The sequence below is a fragment of the Phoenix dactylifera genome, chromosome 5, assembly GCF_051530095.1.
Source record: "Phoenix dactylifera cultivar Ajwa chromosome 5, Ajwa_hap1_PhDact_Kaust_v1.1, whole genome shotgun sequence".
NCBI classification, from domain to species: domain Eukaryota; kingdom Viridiplantae; phylum Streptophyta; class Magnoliopsida; order Arecales; family Arecaceae; genus Phoenix; species Phoenix dactylifera.
Window position 1 is genome coordinate 36996302 of NC_143194.1, and position 27229 is coordinate 37023530.

A 27229-nucleotide genomic window follows, 5' to 3' on the forward strand; every position below is an offset into this window, starting at 1 on the left:
TATTTTTATAGAATATATATGTTGCCACTGGGAACTAGTCCGAACCAGATAATGAACTGTTGGGTCGTCGAAGATCTTGGCTCATTTATTGTTCGGATAAGAGAGATCGGATGGAATTGTTATACGTCTCTTGAACAATGTTTCGGTGGCCATTGTGCTCGATCGGCGGTGATCCTGATGTTGAGCACCTATGAGTTAGATTAATGGTTTCAGATAATGCTTCGATGCTGGCTTCGACTTGAAATATCAAAAATAAAGAAGCCCACCTATTGGAGCATGTCTGGCAGGGATCTTCTAATATATAATCAAACACAACTCTTAGAGAATAGGAGGAGGCTTGAGAGTAACTGAGAGGCAGCGCAAGAGAGTTAAAAAAGAACTTATATGAAAGGCCTCTGGAAACGCAATGTATAGCGCAACAAACTGCATATCGCGCTCGTGAATCTCACCCTCGTTTATTGGTCATACGATTTGCTCGGGTATCGTGTTTGTTAGAAAATAGTTAGCAATCATGGTCAAGTTATTGCCAACTATGTAGAAAGTTTGAAATATTTATTCACACGTTTTTTGAGTCGGCTATGTGGCAAGCTTTGAATGGTCAGTCAGCAGCTAGGTGGTGAGCGTTCATCAGTTGATTCGTCTTATCAGTAAAGATTAGTTCCGAGCTGTATCAATATTTCTTCATCATTGAATTAAAAAATTATTAATTGAATATATATATTTTTATTTCTTTTTATTATTTTTTAAGAAAAATTTCAGATTTTTTTGGCTCCAGTTCAACTCTTGACCCCTTGTTAGAGTCCAATTTGTGGTTGGTGGTAAGCAAGGCCTCATCGAGGACTGAAAATTAGAGCAACAATCGGATCGGATACTAGCATATCCATACCCATATTTATTTTATTTGAAGAATACAAATATTGATATGGATGGTAGTTGCATGCAAAAATTTATATCCATATTCATTTTAAATGGATATAAATACAAATCAGATCTAAAAGTACAAATATAATTATGGATATAAATCGGGTATTAAACTTTATATTACTAAGTGGATGATAAATTAAGTAAATAGCATGTTAATGTAGCCATTTATTTTTTTAAAAAATTTATGAATGCTAGATAAACTTAAATAAGATTACAAATAGAATCGAATATTCGGATAGCTATTTATCCATATCGATATTTATTTTTTAATAAATATAAATATAGATGTGAATATTAGTTAAATATTTAAATTTTTATTTATATTTAAAAAGGTCCAAATGTAAAAATAAATTCGGAACGATATTTATCCGATCCAATTCGGCCGGGGATGAACGGGTTCCTGTACTGGGAGAAGCCAAGTACCATTGACGTCGTAACTCGGGAAGAGGAGAGAAGGGGATGGAGGCATTGGTCAGGATGCCGTACGAAGCGGCGGTGCGGATGGCGGTGGCGTCGCTGGAGCGCAACCTCCTCCCGGACGCGGTGGTCCGGCGTCTCACGCGCTTGCTCCTCGCCAGCCGCCTCCGCTCTAGCTACCTCCCCTCCGCCGACCTCCAACTCGCCCGCCTCCTCGACTTCAAATGCTGTAAGCCGCCACTTATCTCAAATTCTCTTCTTCGATTGTAATCCACTTCTTTAACCATACGGAAAGATCTCACACTACTCGAGAGCGCAAACGTCGCCTGTTCCCAATCATGGTGCCGGAATTATTTTATTAGCAAATGTTGTCCTCTATTTCGCCTTTTTTTTTTTGTCCTCTTGTTCGTTATCGCTGTAAGGTTGGAGAAATAATCCGTGCCAAACGACAGCAAGATAAGAGAAAGAGGGATAGATAAAGACGGGCTTAGGCTCAACAGGATGACGACTTAAAATTCATTGATATCTCCTTCAAGGAGTCTATGATGGCGTGAATTCATTGTGGGGACTGGGGAGAAAAAGAATGAAGAGAAGACCCATCCAAAACGGACGAAGATGCGATTAATGTCAGTCAAGTCCTTCAAGCTTTGTGCCACCAGAGATTGGAAGCAATTCTATTCTTGCAAGCTGGTGTTTGAATTTGTTCTCCATCGATGTGGTTGTGACAGGACGAGCATGGGAGCATGAAAAAGAACCTTATGCAAACGCAATGGGCATGAAGAGTAGTTTTTGTCGTTAAAATGGCAAAAAGACTTGCATAAACAGTAACTTCATAAAAATTAAATCTTATGTAGACTTTAGGGACAATTTTGTAAGTGGATAATCCCATGTAACATAATTGCGGGAAGGATGCCTGTTTATCATCCACATTGAAACTGTCTTTCACTTCTGTCATGTTCATTTTATTTGCTTTCTGAATCACTATTTCTTTTTTCTTCTGGGTAATTCCTAGTGTTCTTATTTATGTGGGGATCCGTGCGAACGTATGTTTAGTCTCACATCGGCTATGCACTGATTAAATTTTGGATACTTATATAGAGCCAAAAAATTCAAATAATACCTACTCGCTAGTCTTTTTGGGTGAGGCCATAGGTTGTGACAAAATGGTATTAGAGCGAATCCGATCCATAGCCTATGTAGACTAGAGAATATTGCAGCACAAGCTTTTTGGAGCTAACCATGGGCCGATTGTGGTGCTTGTGTTTAAATGTATTTGAGCCTTTAGCTTGGCGCAGATGCTAGAGCTTAAATGGGAGAGGGGGGTATGTGAAGATCCATGCAAATATGTGTTTAGTCCCATATTGGCTATGCACTGGATAGACCTTGAGTACTTATATAAAGTCAAGAAATTCAAATAATACCTTTTGGCTAGCTTTTTTGGATGAGGTTCTGGATTGTGATAACTTATGTTTCAATTGGCGGTTTAGCTACTTCTTAGGACATTTTACTTGGCATAAGGCGCGCCAGATACCGAACAATTTACTTTACATTCTTTGCTCACAAAGTCACTGAAACAGTAAATTTTGCTGTTGGCATCCATGGATACAATTTTCTAGTTCTCTAGTGGAATAGCACATGCCTTCTTTTTCTCACGCTTTATACAGAGCAATGTATTTATTTTATCTCGACTTATAGTGCTGCTCTTTCACTAGAGCTGCTTTCTGAAATTTTATTGCTTTAACAGCTCTCCAAGATATGCCTATAGCTGTGGAAACTGATAAAGCCAATTCCCAGCATTATGAGCTACCTACCTCATTTTTCAAGCTGGTGCTAGGAAAGAATCTCAAATACAGGTCCACAGTTCTATCTGTTGTAACTATAGTACTTTATTTCATTAATCTCATGCAATATTTATATGCTGGTATCCTGTGATAACTCATAGTTGCATTAAATTTATCTAATAGTTGAAAATAATAAATGGCTATTGCAACATTGGTTATAGGGAATGCAGAATCTTTTGTCTTAGTTGTCGTCATGGTTTGCCGTACCGGTTGATACGGGCCAGTACCGGACCCTACCGGTACGGTACAGCTACATATTTCGGTACCGAACCGTACTGGCCCGTACCGACCGGTACCGACTCGGTACCGACCCATACCGACTTGGTACCGGACCGAACCGACCAGTCCGTACCGGCTCCATTTTTTTTTGGCTTTTAGCCCCATCGGTACAGTACCGGTTCGGCTCGGTTAGGTTTAGTACCGTACCGGTACCGATGTCCACCGGTACGTCGGTACAGTCGGTACCGCGTATCTTGGTTGTCGTAGTAAAAAGTTGCAACTTCTAAATTTATAACTGTTTGCAAATTATAAAGGGCACTTTACTTCTATTCCATGGAGTAATTAAGTGGCCTTTTGACTTCCATAAACTATTTGCGGTTAGCCAGGACATTCCTACAAAAACTGCCAGTGGCATATGTGATTTTATAAACTACATCAACATAAAAATGAAACTTGGTCTTGTCCCTGGTTGTGCATGTTGGTCCACAAAATATCTGATTAAGATCTGCATGGCAATTGCTGCATGATGGAATCCTTTATTAATCATATAAAAATATGCAGAGGCTAGTCTTAGTTATTATGCCTATTTTAAGTATTTTAGGTGGGAGTCTATCATTTTATTACAAAGGCCCATTATTTTAGGTATGGCACCATTATCAACTAGGACTGCCAACCTTGATCAGTTGACAATCACTGTTTCTGCAGTGATAGTTCTCTCCCATTCTGGAAACTAGAAATGTACAGAGCATTCCTTGTGAATTTCATCTAGTTAATACATGCACTTTTAGAATTGAAGATCAGATATTGCTAATGTTATTTTTATGTGAGATTGTGTGAAATAATAGACTTGATATATATGCGTGAATTCATTAGACTGAGTGGTTTCTGCAGCCACATTTTACAAGCGTATCCATAGATGCAGTGGACTTACTATAAAACATTTAAACAGCAGTGGTGAGCTACCTGACAATTGTTTGCTCTCTGTTCAACATTTGGTAGCTGGAATCAGATTAGCTGCTATTTATCGAAAAGGGGTCTAGGATAACTGCCTATTTTATCTGCTTCAGTCTTCTAGTTGGCTCACATTTTAGATTCTTGCGAGTCTACTGACAGCAATGACATGGTTGGTGCTGCTTTTGAGCTGACTTTTGTCCACTTCATGTCATTATTTAACATGACTATAAATTTGTGGAAGATTTGACCTTGATACTAACAAGGTCAGATTGGAAGTGCTTTTGCTGCATCTTTGACTTTCATTAGATGAAACTGCTGAACCCTAGTTTGTACCTTTTCCAGAAAAGTCATACAAGTAAATCAACTACTTCAAGAGTTGACCAAGTCTCAGCATCTGTAACCTTTCACTTGAGTTGCTGCACCTGCTTCTGAATTTTGGTTGGTTTCCCATGCTTCATAACTCTACAGTCAAGCTCCTTTTGTTTCTCCCATTACTATCGAGAAAATCAACGTAAAACAGGAACAACTATATCTACTTTTTCCTATCTTAATCCATGTATCCTGTTTTTCTAGATATACTTTCATCACCTATTAAGTGGATTTCTGATAGCTTTCTACATTCAAGGTAAAAAAATTGTTGAAACATTTTCTAGATTGCCTTGGTTCTTTATTTCTTTGGTACCCAGGTTCCCTGCTCTCTCTCCCACCCTGCCCCCCCTCCTGGTCTTGGCTGCGAGGATTGAAATCCAAGTCTACTACTTTCCTGTGCAACATCTACTATCTTGCATACATTTCTTGTGATTGTACAGACCATGCATGTATAGATATTTAATGTGCAATATAATTGACATTTCTGAAAAAACATACCCTCTTTCCTCAAAGAAGAAAAAAAAAAACCTATATGGTATTGATGCAATTAAAAGAACCTTGTTGCAAGTATTCTTGAATTTCTGTAAATATTGTCACACAAAAAATCCAAATAAAGCAAGCTTTTGTGGGTTGGAAACTTGTTCCCAGCCCTCCAGTACGAGAAACAACATATTTCGCAAATTTATTGTTTCAAAAAGTAGATTTGAACAGAGAGTCCAAGATAAAAGTTGAATATTCTAGTTTATATTTTTGGCCTTTGCATTATAAGTATTCAGGTTGATCTAAATCTTCAAACATATCCATTCAATATATGGTGCTCACTGCTGGACAATTCATATGAACTGCTTATATCAAAAGTTATGTGAAGCATAATAACTGACTTAGGTTTTGGCACTTCAAAGTATGAAGTTCTTCTATTTATTAATTCTTCTTTATCTCCATCTGATTATGTTGAAAGGAACGTGATTATTCATCTTGCTTGTTAATTGTGTTAATCTGCATCCATTAGTTTTGCAAATTTTCATTTGCATCTTGATCCTTTAACTTTAATATGTCAAAATATATAGCGTTTCAATTACTTGTAGCTGCTGTTACTTCCAAGACAAGTCAAGCACACTGGAAGATGCTGAAAATGCAATGCTGGAGCTATATTGTGAGAATGCACAAGTTAAAGATGGGCAATCTATCCTTGATCTAGGATGTGGTTGGGGATCCCTTTCTATATACATTGCAAAGAAATATCAAAATTGCAGTATTACAGGGATATGCAATTCAACAACGCAAAAAGCTTATATAGAGGAGCAGTGTAGGTAAATCGTAGCATCATGTTTTTTTGCAGAGTAGAAAAATGCCATCCTAAGCAATTATCATATTACCTAGCTGTTTATAATGTTGTATATGCATGTGCATTTTATTTGATCCACTGATTCAACTATCCCACCAAACTGACTAAAAACAGATTGGTTAAAGCATGCTGTTTATGTTTATATATATATATATGAATATCTTACATTTACATTCGGTTTATAAATTTTTACCTTCCTCAATTCAAATAAGAAAATGAGTTTACTTTTTCAAGTTCCTTCATTTTTTTGTTTTATAACTAGAACTATTTTGATAACATATCTTTTTTTTTTTCCTTTAAAAAATTTAGAATGAAAGTTTAGTATACAAATACCTTGAACTTTTTTGATCTCTGAATCCCAGAAACTATTAAAAGGTTGGTATAAAAATATTATTTAGTAATTATATTTATATTATATATAATTATTATATTATGATTATATTATAATTATTTATTAATAATTTATTAAATTTAATAAGGGCAAAACCTTGAACCATCATTATTAGTTCCTATTCTCTCCCTACACGAAACTTTGTCAAATCAAAGCTTTTGTTTGGAATTGGGGGTTGGGGCCTAGTGTGTTAGCACGCTCTTCCGTTTTTCAGCAGACTTTGACGGCTACGAGTAGAGTGCCAACAAGCGAAGAGAGACGCGCCAACGCGCTCCTCTTCCTTTATGAGGGAGATTTTATCTAGATCTACTGATCAGTCAGATCTGAAATGGATATAGAAATAGAATTTTAGAGATAAGAAATAACTAATGGATATATCCAAGCAACCTTTTCGTAAATACAGGCGATCCTTTTTTAGGCGATTATCTCCAATGGATCGGGGGATCTAATCAAATTGAAGCAAAATCACTTAGTTTACTTATATTATTGAATTTTTTGCTCATTGTTTCTTGCAAAGAGTTGCTTCTGCGGGAATGTCCTTCAATATAAACTATATATCAGATGAAATTGATCATTTCAAACTGAATCCGGACATAAACACTTATTCTTCAAGGATCCTATTTCATAAATTTCACTCTTTCTCAGAATAATAAGCTAAGTGAGTATATTTCCAGTCATTCGGTGTTAAACTTATGAGTTCTTCTGCACCATCTGTGCTTGTCAAGGTTTGTGTCCACAGTCAATGCACATATTTGAAGTTCTTAATTCAAAGCTTCAATTTAGATTACATTTCCTCTCCAAATCTTCGTTTTAGGATCCTCCTTTTTCTATCTCCTTGCTTGAGCTATTGCCTCTTCCAGCCTTTGTTTCGTTTGCTGATACCTAATAAAATCCAATCCAAAAGCTTAAGCTAGTAGATGGGTCTCTTTTAGATTATATTTCTTTTGGTGATACATGATAAAATTCAACCCAAAAGCTTAAGCTAGTAGGTGGATGGACCCAATGTGGGATTGTTCCCACTTTCCAACTCTTCCTCTCATATGGAGAACCTGTAGGATGTAACTCAAAGAAGGGCCACACATGGAAAATAGGAGTGTAGAGGGTGATTGATAGGCAAAGAGAAGAGACAACTGGCTCTGATACTATGATAAAATCCAACCGAAAAGATTGAGCTAGTAGGAGTATGGATCCATGTGTACTGAGACCAACCAGAGTTCCTTACGATGATTGACGTGGGACTATTCCCACTCTGTAACGATACCATCGTGATCAATTCTTAATCACCTCTTTGTTTTATAATCATACAAATTTCCGTCTTTATTTTTGTTTTGCCCAAATTGACCTTGGCATTCTTATATCTGCATTGTTTGTCATCATGCACAGACTTGTTATCACCTGACATTGTGGCCCAGATAACAATGCTGGCTTTACTGTTGCCCTTTTACCTTGCAAAATTTTGTGGCATGTGGGATCATGACTTTTCATAAGCACATGTCCCCTTCAACCTTTGTCTTAAAGTATTTTGGATTTCATTTATCTCTTTATAGTTTATTTTTAACGAATTTAAGATAACAAATAATTTGTAGTAGGTCCTAACAAAATGCTGTGCCAATTTAGATGGAGTTGTTGGATGGCATTTTCTAAATCACCTGTATCCTGATCTAGGATGAACTCAGAAACAGATGTAAAATTTTACTGGTTAACACTTTACAATAGCATGTCTGCTATGAGAAATTAGATGAACATATATGAGAGCATGTCTACTATGAGAGATTAGGTGAACATTATAGGAGCTATGTTACTTTATATACTTTTATAAATGGGTTTTCAGTATGCAATGCTACTTAATTTCCTCCTACAGGGACCTTCAGCTGTTCAATGTAGAGGTTATTGTAGCAGATATTAGCAAATTTGAAATGCTGGCTACTTTTGACCGAGTTATATCAATAGAGATGTTTGAAGTATGTAAACTCTTGCTTCTTTTTATGAAGTTTGAAATTTCTTGATGTATTGTTTGGGCTTGAACTTCTCAGCTTCATCTCCTTCTGCAGCACATGAAGAACTATAAAGAGCTTCTTAAGAAGATATCGAAGTGGATGAAGCAGGACAGCCTACTATTCGTTCATCACTTCTGCCACAAAACATTTCCTTACCACTTTGAGGTATGCTTGCTTCAAACTCGTGCATTGTCACAGAATTTCCTGCTTGATGGCATGTTTATGCTATCTGATGGAATGAAATTGAAAGAACTGACAAGTTTTCATGTGGAATAGTATTGTCAGAAAAATAAGCTGTTTTCATAAGCTTATTTTTCTTTTGGAAAACGTAGTCAGAGACTTCTGTTTTGCATCTTTTCTCAAAACCAGAACGGGCCATCTTTTGTTTAAAAGGATTTAATCTTGCTTAAGGTGATTTTGAAATCAAAATTCTTACCTATCATATTCTTTCTTGTGAATCATTACTTTGGTTTTCTGAATGTCTTTCTCATGCAGGACAAAAATGAAGATGACTGGATTACAAGATACTTCTTCGCTGGAGGGACGATGCCTTCTGCAAACCTACTTCTCTATTTTCAGGTTAATTGGTTCCTCAGATTAGTCAGATGATGCTTTGACTTGGTTCCTCTAAAGAGATCAATGTGCAATGTTTCTAGTTTCTTGTCGAATTATTGACATGGGAAGTTTCTAGTTCCTCTAAAGAGGCGGTGCATGGAAAGTTTTATTGACATGTACCCTAGGCCCAGCATGGCTATAACTGATATCTAGCAGATGGATTTAATCAATTATGTATAAGATGCACAGCTACTGCAATGTGACCAATTGATATAGCTCTTCCAGAACTACAGTTATTCATTATTCACGTGCTAATCTTCAGTTTAAATTATGTAGGATGATGTCACCGTAGTCAATCATTGGTTGGTCAACGGGACACACTATGCAAGGACAAGGTATGTCTGTAACAAAAATTACTGCCAAATGCCAGTATGCGTATAAATATTAAAGTAGCAGCAAACACAACTCATAATAAATCCTGGGACCCATAATCTAAAATACGCCAAATAGGATGTATCCAAGTTTTTTTTTTTTTTTCATAAAGAAGTTTGCCAAGGACAACTAACAGTTGTAAATTGAGCTCACATATCAAACTAGAGTTAAGCAATGAGATATTATGCGATTAGGGTGACACATAGTGAAGTAGAAAAATAACCTGACAATAATTTGCCTTAAGTCTCTCTTGCTGCACATCTTACATTTAAAAGAAGTAAATCAGAATATGATAATAAAATCAAAGGAAGTATACAAAACTATCAGAGGAGCAGTTTTGCCCCATCAACTGATGAATCAAAACTGATTTTTAGAGTAAATAGAACTTCTGATGCATGGTCAAAACCATGGAGAGAGTTGATATGGTCATATTGTGGATTTTTTCCTGGAGATTGATTTGCCAGAGCCCTTTCATTATGAGGTGAATTCAAGTGTTAAGAAACAGCCAGGTGGATAATGTCAATCACGCCTCCATAGAAGAAATTCTGTCAGGACCAATGTCACTGCTTTGGATTATTTCAAGCAGTTTGCTATCATATCAAAGTAATAACGAAAAGGCTGGACAAATGGTATATTAATGGACTGGCACTTCATTGATTTTCATAATGCAAAATATGTGTCGTTTGGGAAAAAAAGATCTTTGGATAAACTTTGATATGATAACAAAGGAAACCAATCTTTCCTAAATTTACCTACTATTGCTTCCTGATAAAAGTTGCTGCTAGTTATGTAGTGATAACCACAATAGATTTATAGCTGGCTAGCATATGACTATTGAGATTCTTTTTAGTGTTTGTGATCTATATGTCTTACAAAAATGAGATTGAGAATCACATCGCAATTGATTCTCATATTTCTTTCTTTTCGGAAAAAAGTGTCTACAAGATTTGAAACATTTGTAAGAAATGTTGGCTGATATTATTGTGAGTGAACCTATGGTTGAAATTGTCTTGCAGTGAAGAATGGCTTAAGAGAATGGATCGGAGCCTGGCTTCCGTAAGGCCAATTTTTGAGACTACTTATGGGAATGATTCAGCTACTAAGTGGATTGCTTATTGGCGGACATTCTTCCTTGCTGTGGCAGAACTCTTTGGGTATAATAATGGAGAAGAGTGGATGATCACATTATACCTATTTAAAAAGAAATAAAGATGCAAAAGCTTTCCATGGCAAACTTATTGGCCCTCCATGTACCTTTGTTTCTGATATTTGTATTATTTGGGAACATTTCTGTTATCCTTTGTGGTTGGGTAGAAATTGGTGGCTTAAATCGGACATTTATGAATGATGAAAAATATAATGTACGATCGGCAAAATAATGCTAGTGATTTCGAACTTGATAACATCCTAAATAACTTTGTACTATGCAGAACTAGTGAATTTTGTGAACTTGCAGGTGCAATTCAGAGAGGGTGTTGGATTCCCATAGGTGATGGTGTGGTCATATGTACATATTGCGCAGATACCAGATCATGAAATTTGAAAGACAAGACACATACCAAATGAAGCCTCTATCTCCAGCCCCACAAATACATTTACAGAAGGGGCAACCTGAAGAATGCCATCTTCTTCAAATAAGCTAATGAGCAAAACAAACACCAAACAGTTTAATTGGAACTATAGCTGGAAGCTCCTACCAGCCAAGCATCTAGCAGATCCTATAGATGCAAGCAGGGATATTAATGAAAAAAGAAATTACCCCACTAAATCATAATAATTTATAGTACAAACATGCAACTGGATAGCCTGTCAAAATTACCCACAAAAGAAAGTGAATTAGCACCTTGATCTTTAATCTATCTAACTAACCTTGGTTTCTGCTCTGTTGATTTAAAGCTATGCATTGGTGACTGCGATCTTTTGCAGAGCTGATACAGCACAGTTTATGGTCCTCCTCTTCGCATGTTAACTGTCAAAAGCACTGCAAAAGTAAACCAGTTAACATACCCAATTAACTCAATTTCTAAGAAATAACAGACCGAATGCATCACTTGTAATTGATGTGCAGAATTGCTTGCATGCCTAACTCTAGAAAAATGCATTCTGTACTCAAATCCTGTCATCAAAGCTACCACGAACCATATAACCAAGCAAAGAAATTACAAGTATGCATTATACTGGAACTTTCTTTTTAACCAAACATTTCTATATGAAGCGTAAATAAATCTTCAGGCCAAAAATTGCAGACCATCTTACTGTGTATAACTTTAGGGGCTGTTTGTTGAAAGATTTTATAAACAAGCTTACAAATGAATGAGTTTTATAGAAATTGTTGTTTGGTTCTTTTCCATTGAACCTATTTTGCCAAAACTGACTGCTCATAAATCCTAAAAAATCAAGTTTTATGAAAAACAGGTTTCCGTCTTTTTATAAAAATATATTTTACCGATAATTTTATTTTATGGTTATCTATTTTAGGAAAACTCGGGCAACCAAACAGCCCCTTAATTGGACAGAACAACTCCATATGGCGGACTTAAATTGTTTTGATGTTACTCAATTATTGTCTTTAACAGATAATCTTCTGCATGTGACAAAAAGAAGCGGTCATTCTTATGACTATTGTTGGGCACCTAAAGTGCAGGAGTGAGTGAGAATTAAATTGGAGTTAAGTAAGGATGTAGAAAAGAAAATATATCTAAAATCTGTCAATCTAATTAAGGACACGAGAGGTGCAATTTATAGAAAGATAACACAAAGTAGTCACTTATAGTATCTTTGATCTACTATAGAAAGATGAAGAGACTGGTAAGGATGTCTTTAAGAGGGTAAAAAGCAAGGCCAAATGGGTGGAGATATGCCCTGTGAGCTTGTCAGCTACCATCATGAAGGTAATCAATTTCCATAAATGTTGGTAATCAATTTTAATAAAATATGTTGTAAAGGCAATCTTTTACTGGATGGATCAAAAGTTGGTCTCCAAGGATGATATGAAAATAACATGAGCACAATAGTGTTCACGACGTCAAGATGGCTGATTAGTCAAACTAAGATGATGAAATCAAAATATAAGTGCAAGCATGCTTATGATTTATTTGAGATGACATGGACATACGTCTCCAGAAAAGAAAGCTCAAGTGCATTTGAGCCCGAGCAGGAACTAATGGCAAAATAGGATCCAGAAGACTGGCTCCTTCTTGATGACACATGGTTATCTTAATACGATCACTTTGTAGGTATTTATAGCCAACTCCAAAAATAATTCCCCTGGATCAATATCTTTATGGCATTCAAAGAGATGCTCCTATCAGAGCCTCAATACAGTCAGACATTGTTTTAGTACATGTCCATCTGTGTCCTTTGTCACAAGCCTTCCTAATCATAATAGATTTATCTTCAGTCTCCTAAATAATTTTCTTTGGAACTTCAGAATTTTCATTTCTGCATCTGCAAGGGGCAGGGTGTAAAGTATGCTGTCCAGGGACAACCAATGAACGCCGGGGGGGGGGGGGGGGGGGGGGGGGGGTGTGGGGTGCGGTATCTAACCCTGTGGAAAATCAATATGTTAAGGACAGACACCAGGAAAATTTTATAATGTGAAACTGGGCTGTACTACTACTTCTGGCAAAAAATAGCAAATCTAGAGCGTGATCAATTTACCGTGATTAGTATAAACCTAATACTTTAGCTAAGTTGGAATTCTTGATGCTAAATATATTCATACGCTTACAAGTCTCAACAGAAAGGTTGCAAGAGTATTGCTAGCCTTATCTCTCAATGACCATTTTCCTGTAATAACTAATTATCTGACTTTCTTGCCTACAGTTCAACCTGGTAATACATTTTTGACCAATATTATGTTTTATTCATGCATCGAGGATCCTCATTCATGTTGTCAGTTATATTATATAGCACCTTGAGTGCTCCAAAAGAAGATATATTCATGGTCAGTTCAGAAGTGAAGGTTTTACAAATATCAATTGGACAAGTCCATCAAAAAGAAGGTCAAAACTGATGTGATTACATGGAAGAAGATGCAGAGATAGTGCAAATCTAGTATTTGGTGCCAGATACAGTAATAAATGACTAGATATGACCTAATGTGGCTAAAAACACTCAGTTATATGAAGGCTTCAGGTCAAGTAACTCTTGAAGCGAAATTATGATGAGAAAGCAGAATTGTCAATCATGAAATAACAAAACCCATTAACATGGGCGGTTGCATCATAATGAAGCACGATAGAACACTAATTCCAATCTCACAATCAGTAACACGCACAGATACACAAACATCAATGCATCAGATTCATGGGTACTTTTAAGTCTAGGGGACCAGCTGTCCTGAAATATTTACCCATATATAAAATAATAAATAATGTACTAAAGTTATACTAGAGAGAAGCAATTTAGTCTATCTATCCTGGATACTGTTCCAAGCTTCATCAACTATAAAATCAACATTTCCTTTCCTCTTTCCTTTTCATTTTTCTTCCTCATCTAAAGCAAGAATTTTGAAACAAAATACAAATATTTGTGCCACAAGTACATGTTTTCTCAAATCTGCACAATCTTCTAACACATCCTCTGTGAAACACATCCAAATACCTGTAGGTGAATAGGTCCTGTACAATGCATTTTGTTCCCAGTCTATGAAGTGCAGCATTACAGATTACTTGGGACTTGCAGGAAGATAACTGACCCTTGTGCTTGTTAGGAAATTTCATAAAGAGACAGCAGCTTACTGCATGCTAAAATATAGTCTCCTAATAGTTCTAGATGCTCCAAGGAGAAGTCCTTGCAAAATCTTGGTGTCGTAATTGCTTACAATATATGAGAACAAAATTTCCATAATGCTGAATTGACACCACCAAAACAATAGTATTAAAGCACAGCAATACTCCAATTAACCAATAACATACAAGGAAACTTGATATACAAGTATTTCTAGGATAAAAAGCAATTTCGTTCCTTTGTTGGCTGGCTAACATCAAGGATTCCATTCAGTATATCAAGGAAGGCAGCAAGTAGAATGATTTTAAAACATCTATTGGTACATGAATGGGAACTAAAAGCTCGGGAGGCATGCGAACATGATTTTGTGGCTTGTCTGATTTTTTTGGATGCCACATCATTTGCAACAGAAATTATAAACATTAGGTGGTAAGAAGGGGATGTTGCACAGCTCTGTAAGTTCTGGTTTGCCACTAATTCAAATGCCATCCACTATTTATAAGGGACAACATGTGGCTGCAGCTTGTATAAAATAACGAAAACCAATACAAGGATCGAGCCAATAAGTAGATACCAGACATTTGGAAGAATTAATGTTGGTTCCATTTTGTGAACCAATAATTCAGAACTTGAAGATTGAGCCATTAGTCAATGAGCAATAATGAAATGACCTAGGACCTCACCCAAAAAAGCTAGCCACAAGGTGTTATTAGATTCCTTGACCTCATGTAAGTAGTACTCAAAGACCTCCTTAGAACATTATCAATGTAAAAATAAATACACGCCTACACAAATTCTCACATACTCTGATAGGTCCCAACCAGAGAAGAAGGAGTCGAGCGAAGAGAGAGAGATTATATTCCATAGCTCTACTTTGGGTGAGAGCAAACCACGGTACACCGAACAATAGAACTCTCTACTTGCCTCGCTCCCCTTCTCAACACTCTCATTAATTCTCCTAGCATGACCCCCTGATAATTGACTAGCGAAAGATGGGCTGTCACTTCGGCGAACCGCTTCCCGCTTCCCACGTCCTCGCGTCAAAGCTTTGTGCATGGCTCATCGTGAATCTCTCTTCTGCTCCCAGTTCCGGACGTCTTTCCGCTTCCCCCGTCTTCGCAAAGGAACCATCAGCGGAGCCCAGTCTTCCTCCCGCTCCAGCTCCATCGCAGCAGACTCCCTCTCCACGTGCATGGCTCGTTGTTGAATTGCCTCTTGCTCCCAACGATTTCGACGCTGTGGTTTGCGTGCATGGGACGTGGTCCAGAGCCACCAGGTAACGGAGGTTTGGTCTCGAAACCCGTTGTGGCCTGGTGGGCTTAGTGAGCTTATCATACTTCTATTTAAGCCCTAGCATCCTTGCCAAGATAAAGGTCTAATAACCAAATCCAATAAAATCCAATTAGAAACATCAAGATCAGCCCATGGTTAGTCCCAAACGAATCCATGCTGCATTTCCTTTAGTTCATACAGGCCATGGGCCAGGTCCACTCTGACATGATTTGTAATGATCTAGGACCTCACCAAAAAAGTCTAGCTAAAAGGTATTAGTCGGGTTTCTTAGCCCTATATGGGTATCCTAGGTCTACTCAGCACACAACCAATATTGGACCAACCAAACAAGTTCTTAGAAATAACCTAATATATACGATAGGCCATGGCCCATTTTAACATGAATTTCATAGAAGGTTAACACAATGTATAAACACAGAACTACACTAATGTAACACCATATATGGCAATCTACAGTGGAATTCTGAACAGCCACACTCCAATCTCATGATGGATATGGTATCAAGAGTTATTCTCATAGATACTAAAACTGAGCAATATTATATCTTTCATGAAGCTAGTGAGTTGCCTACTGCACCGATATAGTTAATAATAAGGGTGAGAGATAAAACAATTAAGGTTCATTTGCTCATAAGAGCCTGACTTCTAACAATTTTAACATAACTATAGTTACATAAAGTGAAAGTGGATAATAAATATGGTAGCAACTTCAAGACGAGGCATTGAGACTAGAATACATCATAGGTGGGCCCCTGCATAATACTAAACCTTAGAGCTAGAATTGGAGACGTATTGTTTTTTGCTCACTCAAGTGGTGTAATCACCAAAGAAGAAGAAGCCATAGGTGGAAAGCTGACTAGTGTGAAGTGGAACAGCAGTCCAGAACCATATCAGCCTAGATGAATGACAGGAGGGATAAGAAAAATGAAGAATTACATGTGTGCAAGACAAGCTCCCATCAATGATCAGATGCTCTATGTAAGTTTTAGAGGTTCCCGACAAAATGTGAGCAGCCACTGTAGCTCAAAAGACTAGGTTGTCTTCTGACAGCCTTCTCATTAGCTTCAGAAGAAACTTTATTAGCATGTCAATGGTGAGCGCATCAGTTGAAAAGGCATGACTAATCAAAGGAAAGACTGCAGTCATTGTCATGAAAATGTGCAAAATAGAGGGAAATAAATGCCTTGGAGACACAAAAGCCATCTTCATTGAACAAACGAATGAAATGATGCTTTTGATTGAAGAAAATGGAAGGTTTGAAGCACCATGACTAGCAACTATCATCCTGCCAATAAAGAAAGCATCACGACTAGCAATAATCATGTAGGACAGAGTCTAAAGAAAGCATCATATGACATTCTCAGCAAGGCCATCATTAAACATGTGCAAAATCAATGCTCATATGAGAGAACAAAGACCTGTTCCCACTTAGTAGCTCAAAGTGAACAAACACTGTTCAATAAGTGTATTAGACCAAGATGGGGTTGCATCATATTTTTCCGATAATAGAGACCAGCATGAGATTGCCACCATAATCATAGAGCACCAGCAAATTGATTATCGCAAGCGCAAATATCTCATCCCAAGCCATAAATAGTTTTGATCAATCAGAATAGGTTTATGAAGCTCCATGGTGGTCTCAGGTGATGAGGTGAAGACATACCATGAAATATGAGCAAGTGTTTGGAATGAATTTGATTTTCATCAAAGTGTGAAAATGTGAACCATCCTAGCAGGCAAGACACAACAATAAGGCTGGAATAAATGCTCTATACAACAGTATGTACAAAGACTCAGAGAACAAATGGTGGGCAACATACTGAAAGATTCTTATGTTGTTGTGTAAGTAAAATAAGCTACTATATAATTTTCCTAAGGTTAACTAGACTCCACATATGTGCAGCTGCAGGTGTGAAATGATGGATATTGCAGCATGGAAAGGAAAAGATATCATAGCCTTACAAATAAAAGTTAGAGCACAAAATGTTGGAAGCTCTGCACTTTCAAATATATCAGAATGTCTATGCCATTAGCTCCAAAGAGGATATATGCATATAAATACATATACATCACATACATCATATACACATACATACATATGCGTATATATAAAGACCTAAAAAGCTCTCATCAATATTTTTTACTTGACCTCTTTGCCATTACAAAGTAACCATGTAATAAACTTATTTAAGCAATATATATTTTTTTTCAGATGACAAACATTGCAAAAATAAGTTGACCAAGGATGGGATGTTTCTGAAAGTAGAATGACTAACCTTCATACTTCAAACATAGAAGGTTGTGTGGACCGTGGCTGTGCTTTAGCAGCAATCATGGCTGACCTGGATGCCAAAGCACAATACAGTACTTATACAGTCAGTATAATTAGTTCAGTTGAAATAGCATAAAGGCAATCAGCAGCTATATATAATACATAACATTACAATATGTCAAACAGTGAAATAGTCAACTGACCTGCTTCTTATTAAAGTATTCAAAAATGTACAAAATTCTGATGGTAGTTTCACTGATTTGTCATTAGTCCCAATGTCCCATCAAATGGACTAACAGCACATGGACCAATTACCATGTCAAGAATATAATAAATCTTTCCTGCATGGATTGCAATCACTACCATATATTTAAAGCTCTGAAGGTTTGCAACCTTATTAGCCAATTGATTAATATCTGATTCACAGCATCAACCTCAGGCATGGTCTGCCGTACTGCCCAATACGGGCGTACCGTATCGTCTGGCAGAAAATTGGTACGAAACACACCTTCAAGTTAGTACAAGCTCCATATTGCCCATACCGAGGCATACCACCCTGTACCGACCTGCACCGAGGCATACCGAGGTGCGTACCGGCTCATACCGAGGCGTACTGAGATAAAAATTGGGAAACATGGTTGGAGAGCTATTTCGGCACAAAGGTATACTGTACCGTACCAAGCCAAACCAATAAGGTACTGATATAATACCCGGTACTGAGATTGCGAACCTTGGCCTCAGGTGTACCCATTTCACATAAATCTTACGATTGAAGCAGTTGCATTGATTCACTTGTATAACTTAATGATCTTGATTAGATGAATTTTCCAATGGTAAAAGCAAATACATGTATAGAGTGCTCCATAATGATTTGTCATCTTCCTTTCGTAAGAATTCCCATGGTTCTTGGATGATTTAGATCTTAAAATTAACTTGCCAAGCAATTGATTGAAGAAAATCTCTTGGGAAGAGCTTTGCTTGTTCCACCTGACATGAAAGATGACCAAATGACTAGGTCAAACAACATGAAAGCAGAGAGGAAAACAACTTATAAAATGAAATCAATCAAATCCATTTAGCAATAGAGATACCTGTTCCATATCCAACTGAATAGGTCCACAGGGGAAAAATGGAGGCCTCAACCATCTTATCAACCAAGATCCATTTACACAGAAGCAACATCTTCATCCAGTATCCCATCAACGAGAGGAACAAAAAGTAAAAGTTACACCAGCTTTTTCATGTGCCCAAGTTCCAGACATAGCACAAACCATCCTTGCCCCATGTAGCTCTTTCCTTTTTGTTGATCCTTCCAACAAAATTCAGAAGGAGGTTACTTTTTTGAATACTTAGAACAAGTCATAGGTAAAGAAAAACATTAAATTGCTTGAATAATCCCTTTATTGCACAAACTGTTGCTGGTATGTGCACTTCAAATATTTCAGAGAAAGCATAAAAAATAACTAGCCGATCTGTGCATTACCTGTAATTCATCCTATCTAATTTCTGAAACATTTTTTAAATATTGAAGGAATTTGAATCAATTTCTTTTTTCTTTGAAGACTATACATTGCAAAGTTCTATTCATAATTTGCACATAAATGTTGGAAGATCCTAATAATATTATTAGACAAATGTCAAGCATATGATTCAAGCCAAGTTATTGAGGATTCAAAGATGTCTTTGGATAAAGAGTTAAACATGCCACATGACCTAAACCCGCCGGCACTCCTTTTACTTTGATGATTTCTTGATAAAAGTGCATCAAGATATCTTACTCTTGACAAGTGACCTAAATCACATTAAGAAAGTAAGTATATAATGAAAGGACTTATTAGAAGTTGAACTCACAAATACTAACTTGGTTCTCGATAAGTTCAATGTGGAAGATGGGTTTCAGCCATATGAAGTCCCCACTGTTTCTTACACTGGCCATACAGGACACTGATCCATGCTTTTCTCTTCAATCTATTTCGTAGATTATGTTATTTGCCTTGCAATCTTTCTCAAGCTAAAGTACTCTCCTCATCAGTTAACACAAGAAAAGGACACACCAGATCTGTGGTTACACCAAAATTTTGACAACCGATGAATATCAACTATCAAGAACTAGAACATAAGTTCACAACATATTGCATTAATAGATAAAATATATAATTGGCAGAACCTTTTCAGCATTCTCTAAGAGATGCAATTATTACAGACAGATTTGAAATCATCATGAAACCAATGGATTCTTTCACTCAAAATAGTTCCTTTCAATTTCAGTTTTTGATTTATAACTTTAAAGTTCATACTTCCACATGTGAATTCAATAATAACTTCATTCATCTAAAAGTAAACCTCATTTATGAATTTAAAGAGACCATTAATGAGGCAATGACGTATACAGAAATCAACATATGAAGAAGAAAGTAAAGCTAATCTTACCGAAATTTTTAACAAAATTGTCATTATGGCCTTGGCATAATATGGGTAAATTCTATAAACCCATATAGGTTAAACCATTTGATGCTTCATCAAGTCCCATCTCCATGATGGTGATATTCTGTGTGCCTTGGTGAACTAAACCTTAATTGCAAAGAAAAAGGGTCAGCTTTCTATACCATAATAAATAGGATAAATATGTTGGTTATAATTGTCCAAAAATATTACTGGATCAGTGGTTTAGTATCATTTTTTGGGCTGAAGGACATGAAGTCTAGATCCCATTGCCAGTTACACCCAATATGTGGAGATAATACCATTGCTTCTGCCATTGGTATCCTTCATCTACAGAGTCCAATAACAGCCTATGTATTTTCATATGAAATAAAGATGATACCTAAAATTTTTTAGCACAGAATACATGCCTTCCATAAGTGATCACCAACTGTTCTTCAATGCTAGATTTAAAATGCTTATGCTGGTATCAGCAAGTGTAGAAAATAACCTCATTAGCATAGGTATCATTTTTTCTGGAACTTAGTCATGAAGATGCTAGCCAATGCCTGAGTGGTTCTGCAAACCAATACTTTCTTCTTTTTTGCCTACCCAACACTTTAAGTGTAAAGTAATAGATTATACATGATGCAATTCTGCACAAGATAATATAAAAAAGATTACAGAAGAGCATAACAAGGTTTGCCGTTTCGGTACCGGACCCCGTACCGGTGCCACACTAGTATAATGTCAGTACGGTATAGTATGAAAATTTTTGGGCGCACTGAGTGTCGATACGCCATCCGTACCAGATACCAATACCGAACTGGTACGGTACGATATGCCTCGTACCGTCTAGTATGGCGTACCTCGGGGCATAAGAAGCTTCATCCAATTAATTCAGATCCTTGCATATTAAAGACCCTACATTAAAAAAAAAGAATGTTTAATCTAATTTATACTTTACTAAATGCATAAATGCTAAGAGATGCATTATCAAATCTAGATAGTGCTCTAAAGTATACTTAATCAAATAATAAATCGAGAAATTTGCATAAGTGCCTTAATAATTGCCAAGAATGGTAGTGAAAACAAATGGGTTGATAACAAATAGATTTCTATCTCTTATTATCATCACAAATGCATCATAAGAGATCCCTTACCAGCCCCTGCAACAGTTCCTTTTTCCTCATATTTTTTTATCTTGTGCAATTTCAAAACTCTTCAACAAGATGATAATTAAGAACTCCCAATTGATGCAGCTTTTTGCATGCAACCAGGCATACCAACTGCTTTGCCACATGAGAATTTCAATGAACTGGGCCCACCAATGTCTGAAATGCAGCACTGGGAAGTAAAGTCAATGTGCACTCATAGGACCCAACCCACTACACAGTGTGAATTTCAAAACTGGTTTTGGAGTCAAATAGCTGCAACAAGAACATTTTGTGCCAACAAAGACCATAAAAAGAGCTTAGCAAGCAAAACAAAACAAATCAAAACAGGAAAAAAAAAGCTTAAAAATGGTTGCCTTGGTTATCAAGAAAAATGTTGTGTATATATCTCTGGGGATCTTTTCACAATATTTAAAGACAAGACTGACACTGGAATCTGCTTTTACTCTTGCACCAGTTGACTCAACAGAACATGCATCTATATCCTCATTGCTAGCTAGCTTGCATGGAAGGGCATCAGGGTTCCTATTTAAAGTAATGTCCGTCATACAGTGCTTGCTTTTAATGATATCAAATAATAGATTTCTTTGTTAGATGTTTCTCAGCAAGTACATATTTATCAGAACTTATTTAGCAGCAACCTACAAAACAAATTTATCAAATCATAAGCATTGCACAGAGAATTGAGAGCAACCATAAGAAATCAAAGGCAAGTCTCACAAAAGTTGCCTGGTAGTCCTATTTAAGGAAAAAAGTTGCCCAGCAGTCATGGTGAACCAGTCAACAGAACAGCAACTCAATTAAAGAAGCAAAAAAGCACAAGTATCAATCTCAATTTAAAGGGTCTGACGCATTGAAACAACTAAAAACAAATCAATTAATAATAAATTAAAGACAAATTTCAACAATTTGAATGGGCGCACAATACCCTAGCTTGCATTGTGCAAGTCAATTGTCTAGGGCGTTGCTATCACCTTTAAGATGCTTGAGGACAATGGAATTTGCTAGCAATATCAATCAATTATTCGTTTAAGAATTTCCTCCATAAAAAACAAAAGAAAAAAGAAAAATCTCGTAGGTTAAGAAAGTAGATTAGACATCTTGTACAATTCAGGTCTTCTCCCCTGTTTGTATGATCTGCCATGGACCATGGGGTGCAACCTTTGCCGTGCCAGTACTGGGCCCCGTACCGGTTGCTCGGCAGCATAGGTTGGTATGGCCCCGCGTCGTGCTGTGCCGGTCCTATACCGATACAGTAGAGAGGAGGGGAGAGAGAGAACGGGAGAGAGAAAAAGAGAGAGAGAGCGCGAGAGAGAAAGAGAGGCTGTCCTGGTTTCCTTGTGGAAGCGTCCTGACACTCAAGACGGTGAATGTTCTGTCCTGCCTCGTTCATTTTCGAACTTGCCCCATCCTAACACTCAGGACAGTGGGACACCCGTCCGTCCCACTGGTGTTCAAAACCTTGCCCTTAGGACTTTGGTCTGCTAGTTGGCACCCCTCTTCCCAGTGCATGCAATGGGGCAAGCTTCCAGGTTAAAACCTGAAAGGTGGCATAACCACTCTAATGCTCAAAAAGAAAAATAGGGATGAAAATTACAGTATTGCATATAATAACAAGTTAACAGCTAAATATGGCTATTGTAATACCTCACTGGCACAGATTAGACCATGGTCATCTACAAAGAAGCAGATCTTTTCATGCCCATTGGACATTCGCTGCCTTGATGCTTTAATTCTTTCAGCGACATTGCTATGTGACGCAGTGAAAGCGTTGAAGATTGGATTCAACCAACGTTGAACCAGGAAAATTCAGAAAACTCAGAGTTTTCAGAAACTCTCTGAAACAGATTTTTTTTATTGACGGCCAAAAAAAATCCTCTCTAAAACGTGACAGCCCTTTTATAGGCCACTCCATACCCTAAACATTATTAACAGGGTTTACAGAAATACCCTGCTGAATTAGAGTCCTAGCTAAAGTAGAACTCTGAAATAGGAAGCTGGAACAAACTAAGAAACATAAACTAAATAGGAACTCTAAAACAGAAACAGAAAATATTCAGCAAATATTCAGCTAACAGAAATAAAAATTATTCAGCCTCATCCTCTTCCAGATTCCCTTGGACTGTCATACGCTTCCGGAGTCTTTTGAACCTTCATCTCATTCGAACGATCAGCGATGATCTCCTGTTCTGCATCAGTCCCCTCCACTTGAGAGCAACTCGCCCTCGAGTTAATGTCTGGATACAGGGGTGCCCCTTGACAGTGATATTCATACAGATCTGAAACATTAAAAGTCTTCGAAATTTCCATATCATCAGGTAGATCAATGACATAGGCGTTGTTGCTGATCTTCTTCAACACTTTGTAGGGACCATATTTCTTCGGTTTGAGCTTGTTGTAAGTGCCAGTTGGAAATCTCTCTTTACGTAAGAACACCATCACCATATCCCCTTCTTGGAACTCTTTATGCCGACGATGCTTGTCTGCAGCTGCCTTATATTTAGCGTTAGTCTCCTCCAATCTTTGCTTAACTTCTGCCTGAACAGATTGGACCTGATCCGCCATATTCTCCGCTGCCATATTTCGTATCAGATTTTTGGGCAGGCGTACTAGATCAACAGCATGTCTGGGCTGTTTCAAGTAAACCAGTGAGAAAGGGGTTCTACCGGTAGCACTATGAACGGCGTTGTTGTATGCAAATTCAGCTTGAGGTAGAGCATGATCCCACTGTTTTGGTTTATCCCCACATATGCTGCGAATTAAATTTCCAAGTGTTCTGTTCACCACCTCCGTTTGGCCGTCCGTTTGAGGGTGTGCTGTGCTGCTGAATTTCAAGGAGGTGTCAAACATCTTCCATAGAGTAATCCAAAAATGGCTTAGAAATTTTGAGTCCCTGTCAGAAGTAATAGATAGTGGAACTCCATGTAACCGAACAATCTCTCGGAAGAACAATCTCGCAATATGGGAGGCATCGGATGTCTTCTTGCAAGGGATGAAATGGGCCATCTTCGAGAACCTGTCGACCACCACAAACACAGAGTCGACCCCTCGCTGTGTACGCGGAAGTCCAAGCACAAAATCCATAGATAGATCTTCCCAAATATCATTAGGAATAGGTAAGGGAGTGTAGAGACCTGTATTTTGTGCTTGCCCCTTTGCAGTTTGACAAACATAGCACTTTCTCACTAGGTTTCCCACATCCCTCTTCAGTTGGGGCCAGAAGTACCTCTCTTCTAGAAGTGCCACGGTCTTATCTCTTCCCAAATGGCCGCTGAGACCACCTCCATGCAAGTCTCGAATAAGTTTCTCCCTCAAGGAGACTCTGGGGATACACAGGCGATTTCCCTTAAATAAATATCCCTCATAAACATGAAAATCACCTGTAGGTGGCTTCGCTAAGCATGCCGCCCATACGTCCTTAAAGTCTTCATCTTCTGCATATAGTTCCTTCAGACATTCGAATCCAACAACCTCTTGACTCACGGTCACCAACAACACAGCCCTACGGCTCAATGCATCAGCCACCTGGTTTAAAGCTCCTGATTTATGCCGAATGACGAAAGGGAACTTTTGTAAATATGTAGACCACCGAACATGCATGTTGCTCAGATGCTTCTGGCTATTCAAAAACTTCAATGCTTGGTGATCAGTATACAGGATAAATTCCCTCTGTACCAAGTAATGCTCCCAGTGCTTCAAGGCTCTTACAACTGCATAAAACTCTTGATCATATGTGGACCACTTCCGCCTGGCATCACTAAGTTTTTCACTAAAAAATGCAACAGGCCTCCCATCCTGGGATAGAACAGCCCCAATCCCCACTCCACAAGCATCACATTCTACTTCGAAGAGTTTGTCAAAACTCGGCAAAACCAACACAGGTGCACTGCATAATTTCTCTTTAATCAAAGAAAAACTCTTTTCTGCTTCTTCTCCCCAGTTAAACTTCCCCTTCTTCAGACATTCAGTAATCGGTGCAACAATAGTGCTGAAATTTCTGATAAACCTCCTGTAGAAGGTTGCTAACCCGTGAAAGCTACGTACCTCAGTCACTGTCTTTGGAGTAGGCCATTCGCGGATGGCCTTCACCTTTTCTTCATCAACATGAATACCATCAAAACGCACCACATAGCCCAAAAACAGCAACCTGCTTGTTAGGAAATGGCACTTCTTCAAATTAATGAATAGCTTGTTTTTTCCCAGCACCTCCAATACTTCTCTCAAGTGGGTCAAATGTTCCAATTCATCTTTGCTATAAATCAAGATATCATCGAAATAGACGACAACAAACCGTCCAATGAAAGGCTTCAGTACCTGATTCATCAACCGCATGAAGGTGCTCGGTGCGTTGGACAACCCAAAAGGCATAACTAGCCACTCGTACAACCCTTCCTTAGTTTTAAAAGCGGTCTTCCACTCATCGCCAGGCCGAATTCTGATTTGGTGATACCCGCTCCTCAAGTCGATTTTGGAGAACACTTTAGATCCTGCCAACATATCCAACATATCATCCAAGCGAGGTATGGGAAACCTGTACCTTACTGTGATTTTGTTTATGGATCGGCTGTCTACACACATCCGCCAACTTCCATCCTTCTTTGGTGTTAGTAAGGCCGGAACAGCACAAGGACTCATGCTTTCTCGAATAAATCCTTTCCTCAGTAACTCCTCTATCTTTTCTCTTAAAACTTCACCTTCCTTTGGGCTCATGCGGTAATGAGGGAGGTTTGGCAGACTTGCTCCAGGTATCAAATCTATGTGATGCTGAATATCCCTCATAGGTGGCAATTGATTGGGTAAATCTTCAGCTACCAACTCCTTAAACTCTTCAAGTAACTGTTGAACTTCTCGGGGCACTTCCTTCCCTTCTTCCTTTTCTGAATTTACAACCAAAGCTTTGACCACTACCACGTGAACCTCCTGAGACCCCTTCGCTGCCGCCTCAAAGTCGTTTTCAGATCTGGACAGAGTTAGGAAAGATTTCCCTTCCATCCCAACGGCTTTGGAAATTTTGTTAGACTCTTTTGTAGGGACTATAGCAATGTTATGGCCCTCCCAGGTAAACAAATATACATTATCTCTAGCTTTATAAGTTGCATCTACATCATATTGCCAGGGCCTTCCCAACAACATATGATTGGCATCCATGTCGATCACGTCACAAACAACTTCATCTCTATAATGCTTTCCAATCGAGATAGGCACTTTACAAACTTCAGTCACCTTAACCTTTGGACCCTTCTTCACCCAACCAATAAAATAAGGCGAAGGGTGTGCTTCAGTTGCCAGTCTCAAGTGATCCACTAACCTCTTTGCCACAAAGTTATCACAACTGCCGTTATCAATAATAAGGTTACAAATCTTCTTGTTGATGGTGCATAAAGACTGAAAAATGTCGTGTCGCTGTGGAAGTTCCTCTTGTTTGGCTGAACATAGGATCAGCTGTAGAACTAAGTTAATTCGTTCCCCTTGAGTTTCTTCCCCAACCTCATACACACCATTGTCATAGACTAGCTGCTCTTCTTCTTCCTCAGACTCTTCTTCGGGTTCAATCAAGTTCACGGACTTTCTCGCTGGACACTCGTTAGAACGGTGCCCAGGCTTACCGCACCTATAACACTTCACCGACGTGGCTCTAGCATATGGATTTGAATTCTTGGGTGGTTCCTTGCTGCTAGATCCTGCTAGTTGTCTCTCCTTGGTGCCTACGCTGCTATTGCCATCCTTGCTCCATGCACCAACATGGTCAGACTGGTTTGGGTTTGAAAGCTGCGACACTCTTCCCTTTCCCGGAAAGTTACCAGCATCAACATTACTTCTAAATGAATATTCAGGTCTTCCCCCTGTTTTTTCTAACAGTTCCGCTTTCAACGCCATGTTATGAGCTTCTTCT

At 38.0% G+C, this 27229-nt stretch overlaps 1 protein-coding gene and 1 pseudogene across 4 annotated transcripts; one reads left to right on the forward strand and one right to left on the reverse strand.

The window, feature by feature from the left end:
* The first annotated feature begins 1278 nt into the window (after positions 1 to 1278).
* Positions 1279 to 10859, forward strand: LOC103711942 ((S)-coclaurine N-methyltransferase-like). Of its 3 annotated transcripts, none has more exons than XM_008798272.6 (8): positions 1279 to 1570; positions 3086 to 3194; positions 5792 to 6034; positions 8322 to 8421; positions 8512 to 8622; positions 8953 to 9036; positions 9349 to 9407; positions 10461 to 10859. In XM_008798272.6, the coding sequence occupies exons 1-8, from the start codon at positions 1384 to 1386 to the stop codon at positions 10651 to 10653; spliced, it is 1086 nt and encodes a 361-aa protein (XP_008796494.3). In that variant the 5' UTR covers positions 1279 to 1383; the 3' UTR covers positions 10654 to 10859. The 3 variants fall into 3 exon arrangements, with proteins under 3 accessions (XP_008796494.3, XP_008796495.3, XP_008796496.3); XM_008798273.6 differs by having other exon boundaries at positions 5810 to 6034; XM_008798274.6 differs by lacking the exon at positions 5792 to 6034.
* Positions 10860 to 11009: 150 nt separating this feature from the next.
* LOC103711941 (endoribonuclease Dicer homolog 3a-like) lies at positions 11010 to 21884 on the reverse strand (annotated as a pseudogene). The gene is made up of 5 exons (XR_016395582.1): positions 21743 to 21884; positions 21325 to 21634; positions 18832 to 19049; positions 17745 to 18727; positions 11010 to 11425 (listed from the first exon to the last, which is right to left on the reverse strand). The product of XR_016395582.1 is annotated as an endoribonuclease Dicer homolog 3a-like (transcript).
* Positions 21885 to 27229: the final 5345 nt, after the last annotated feature.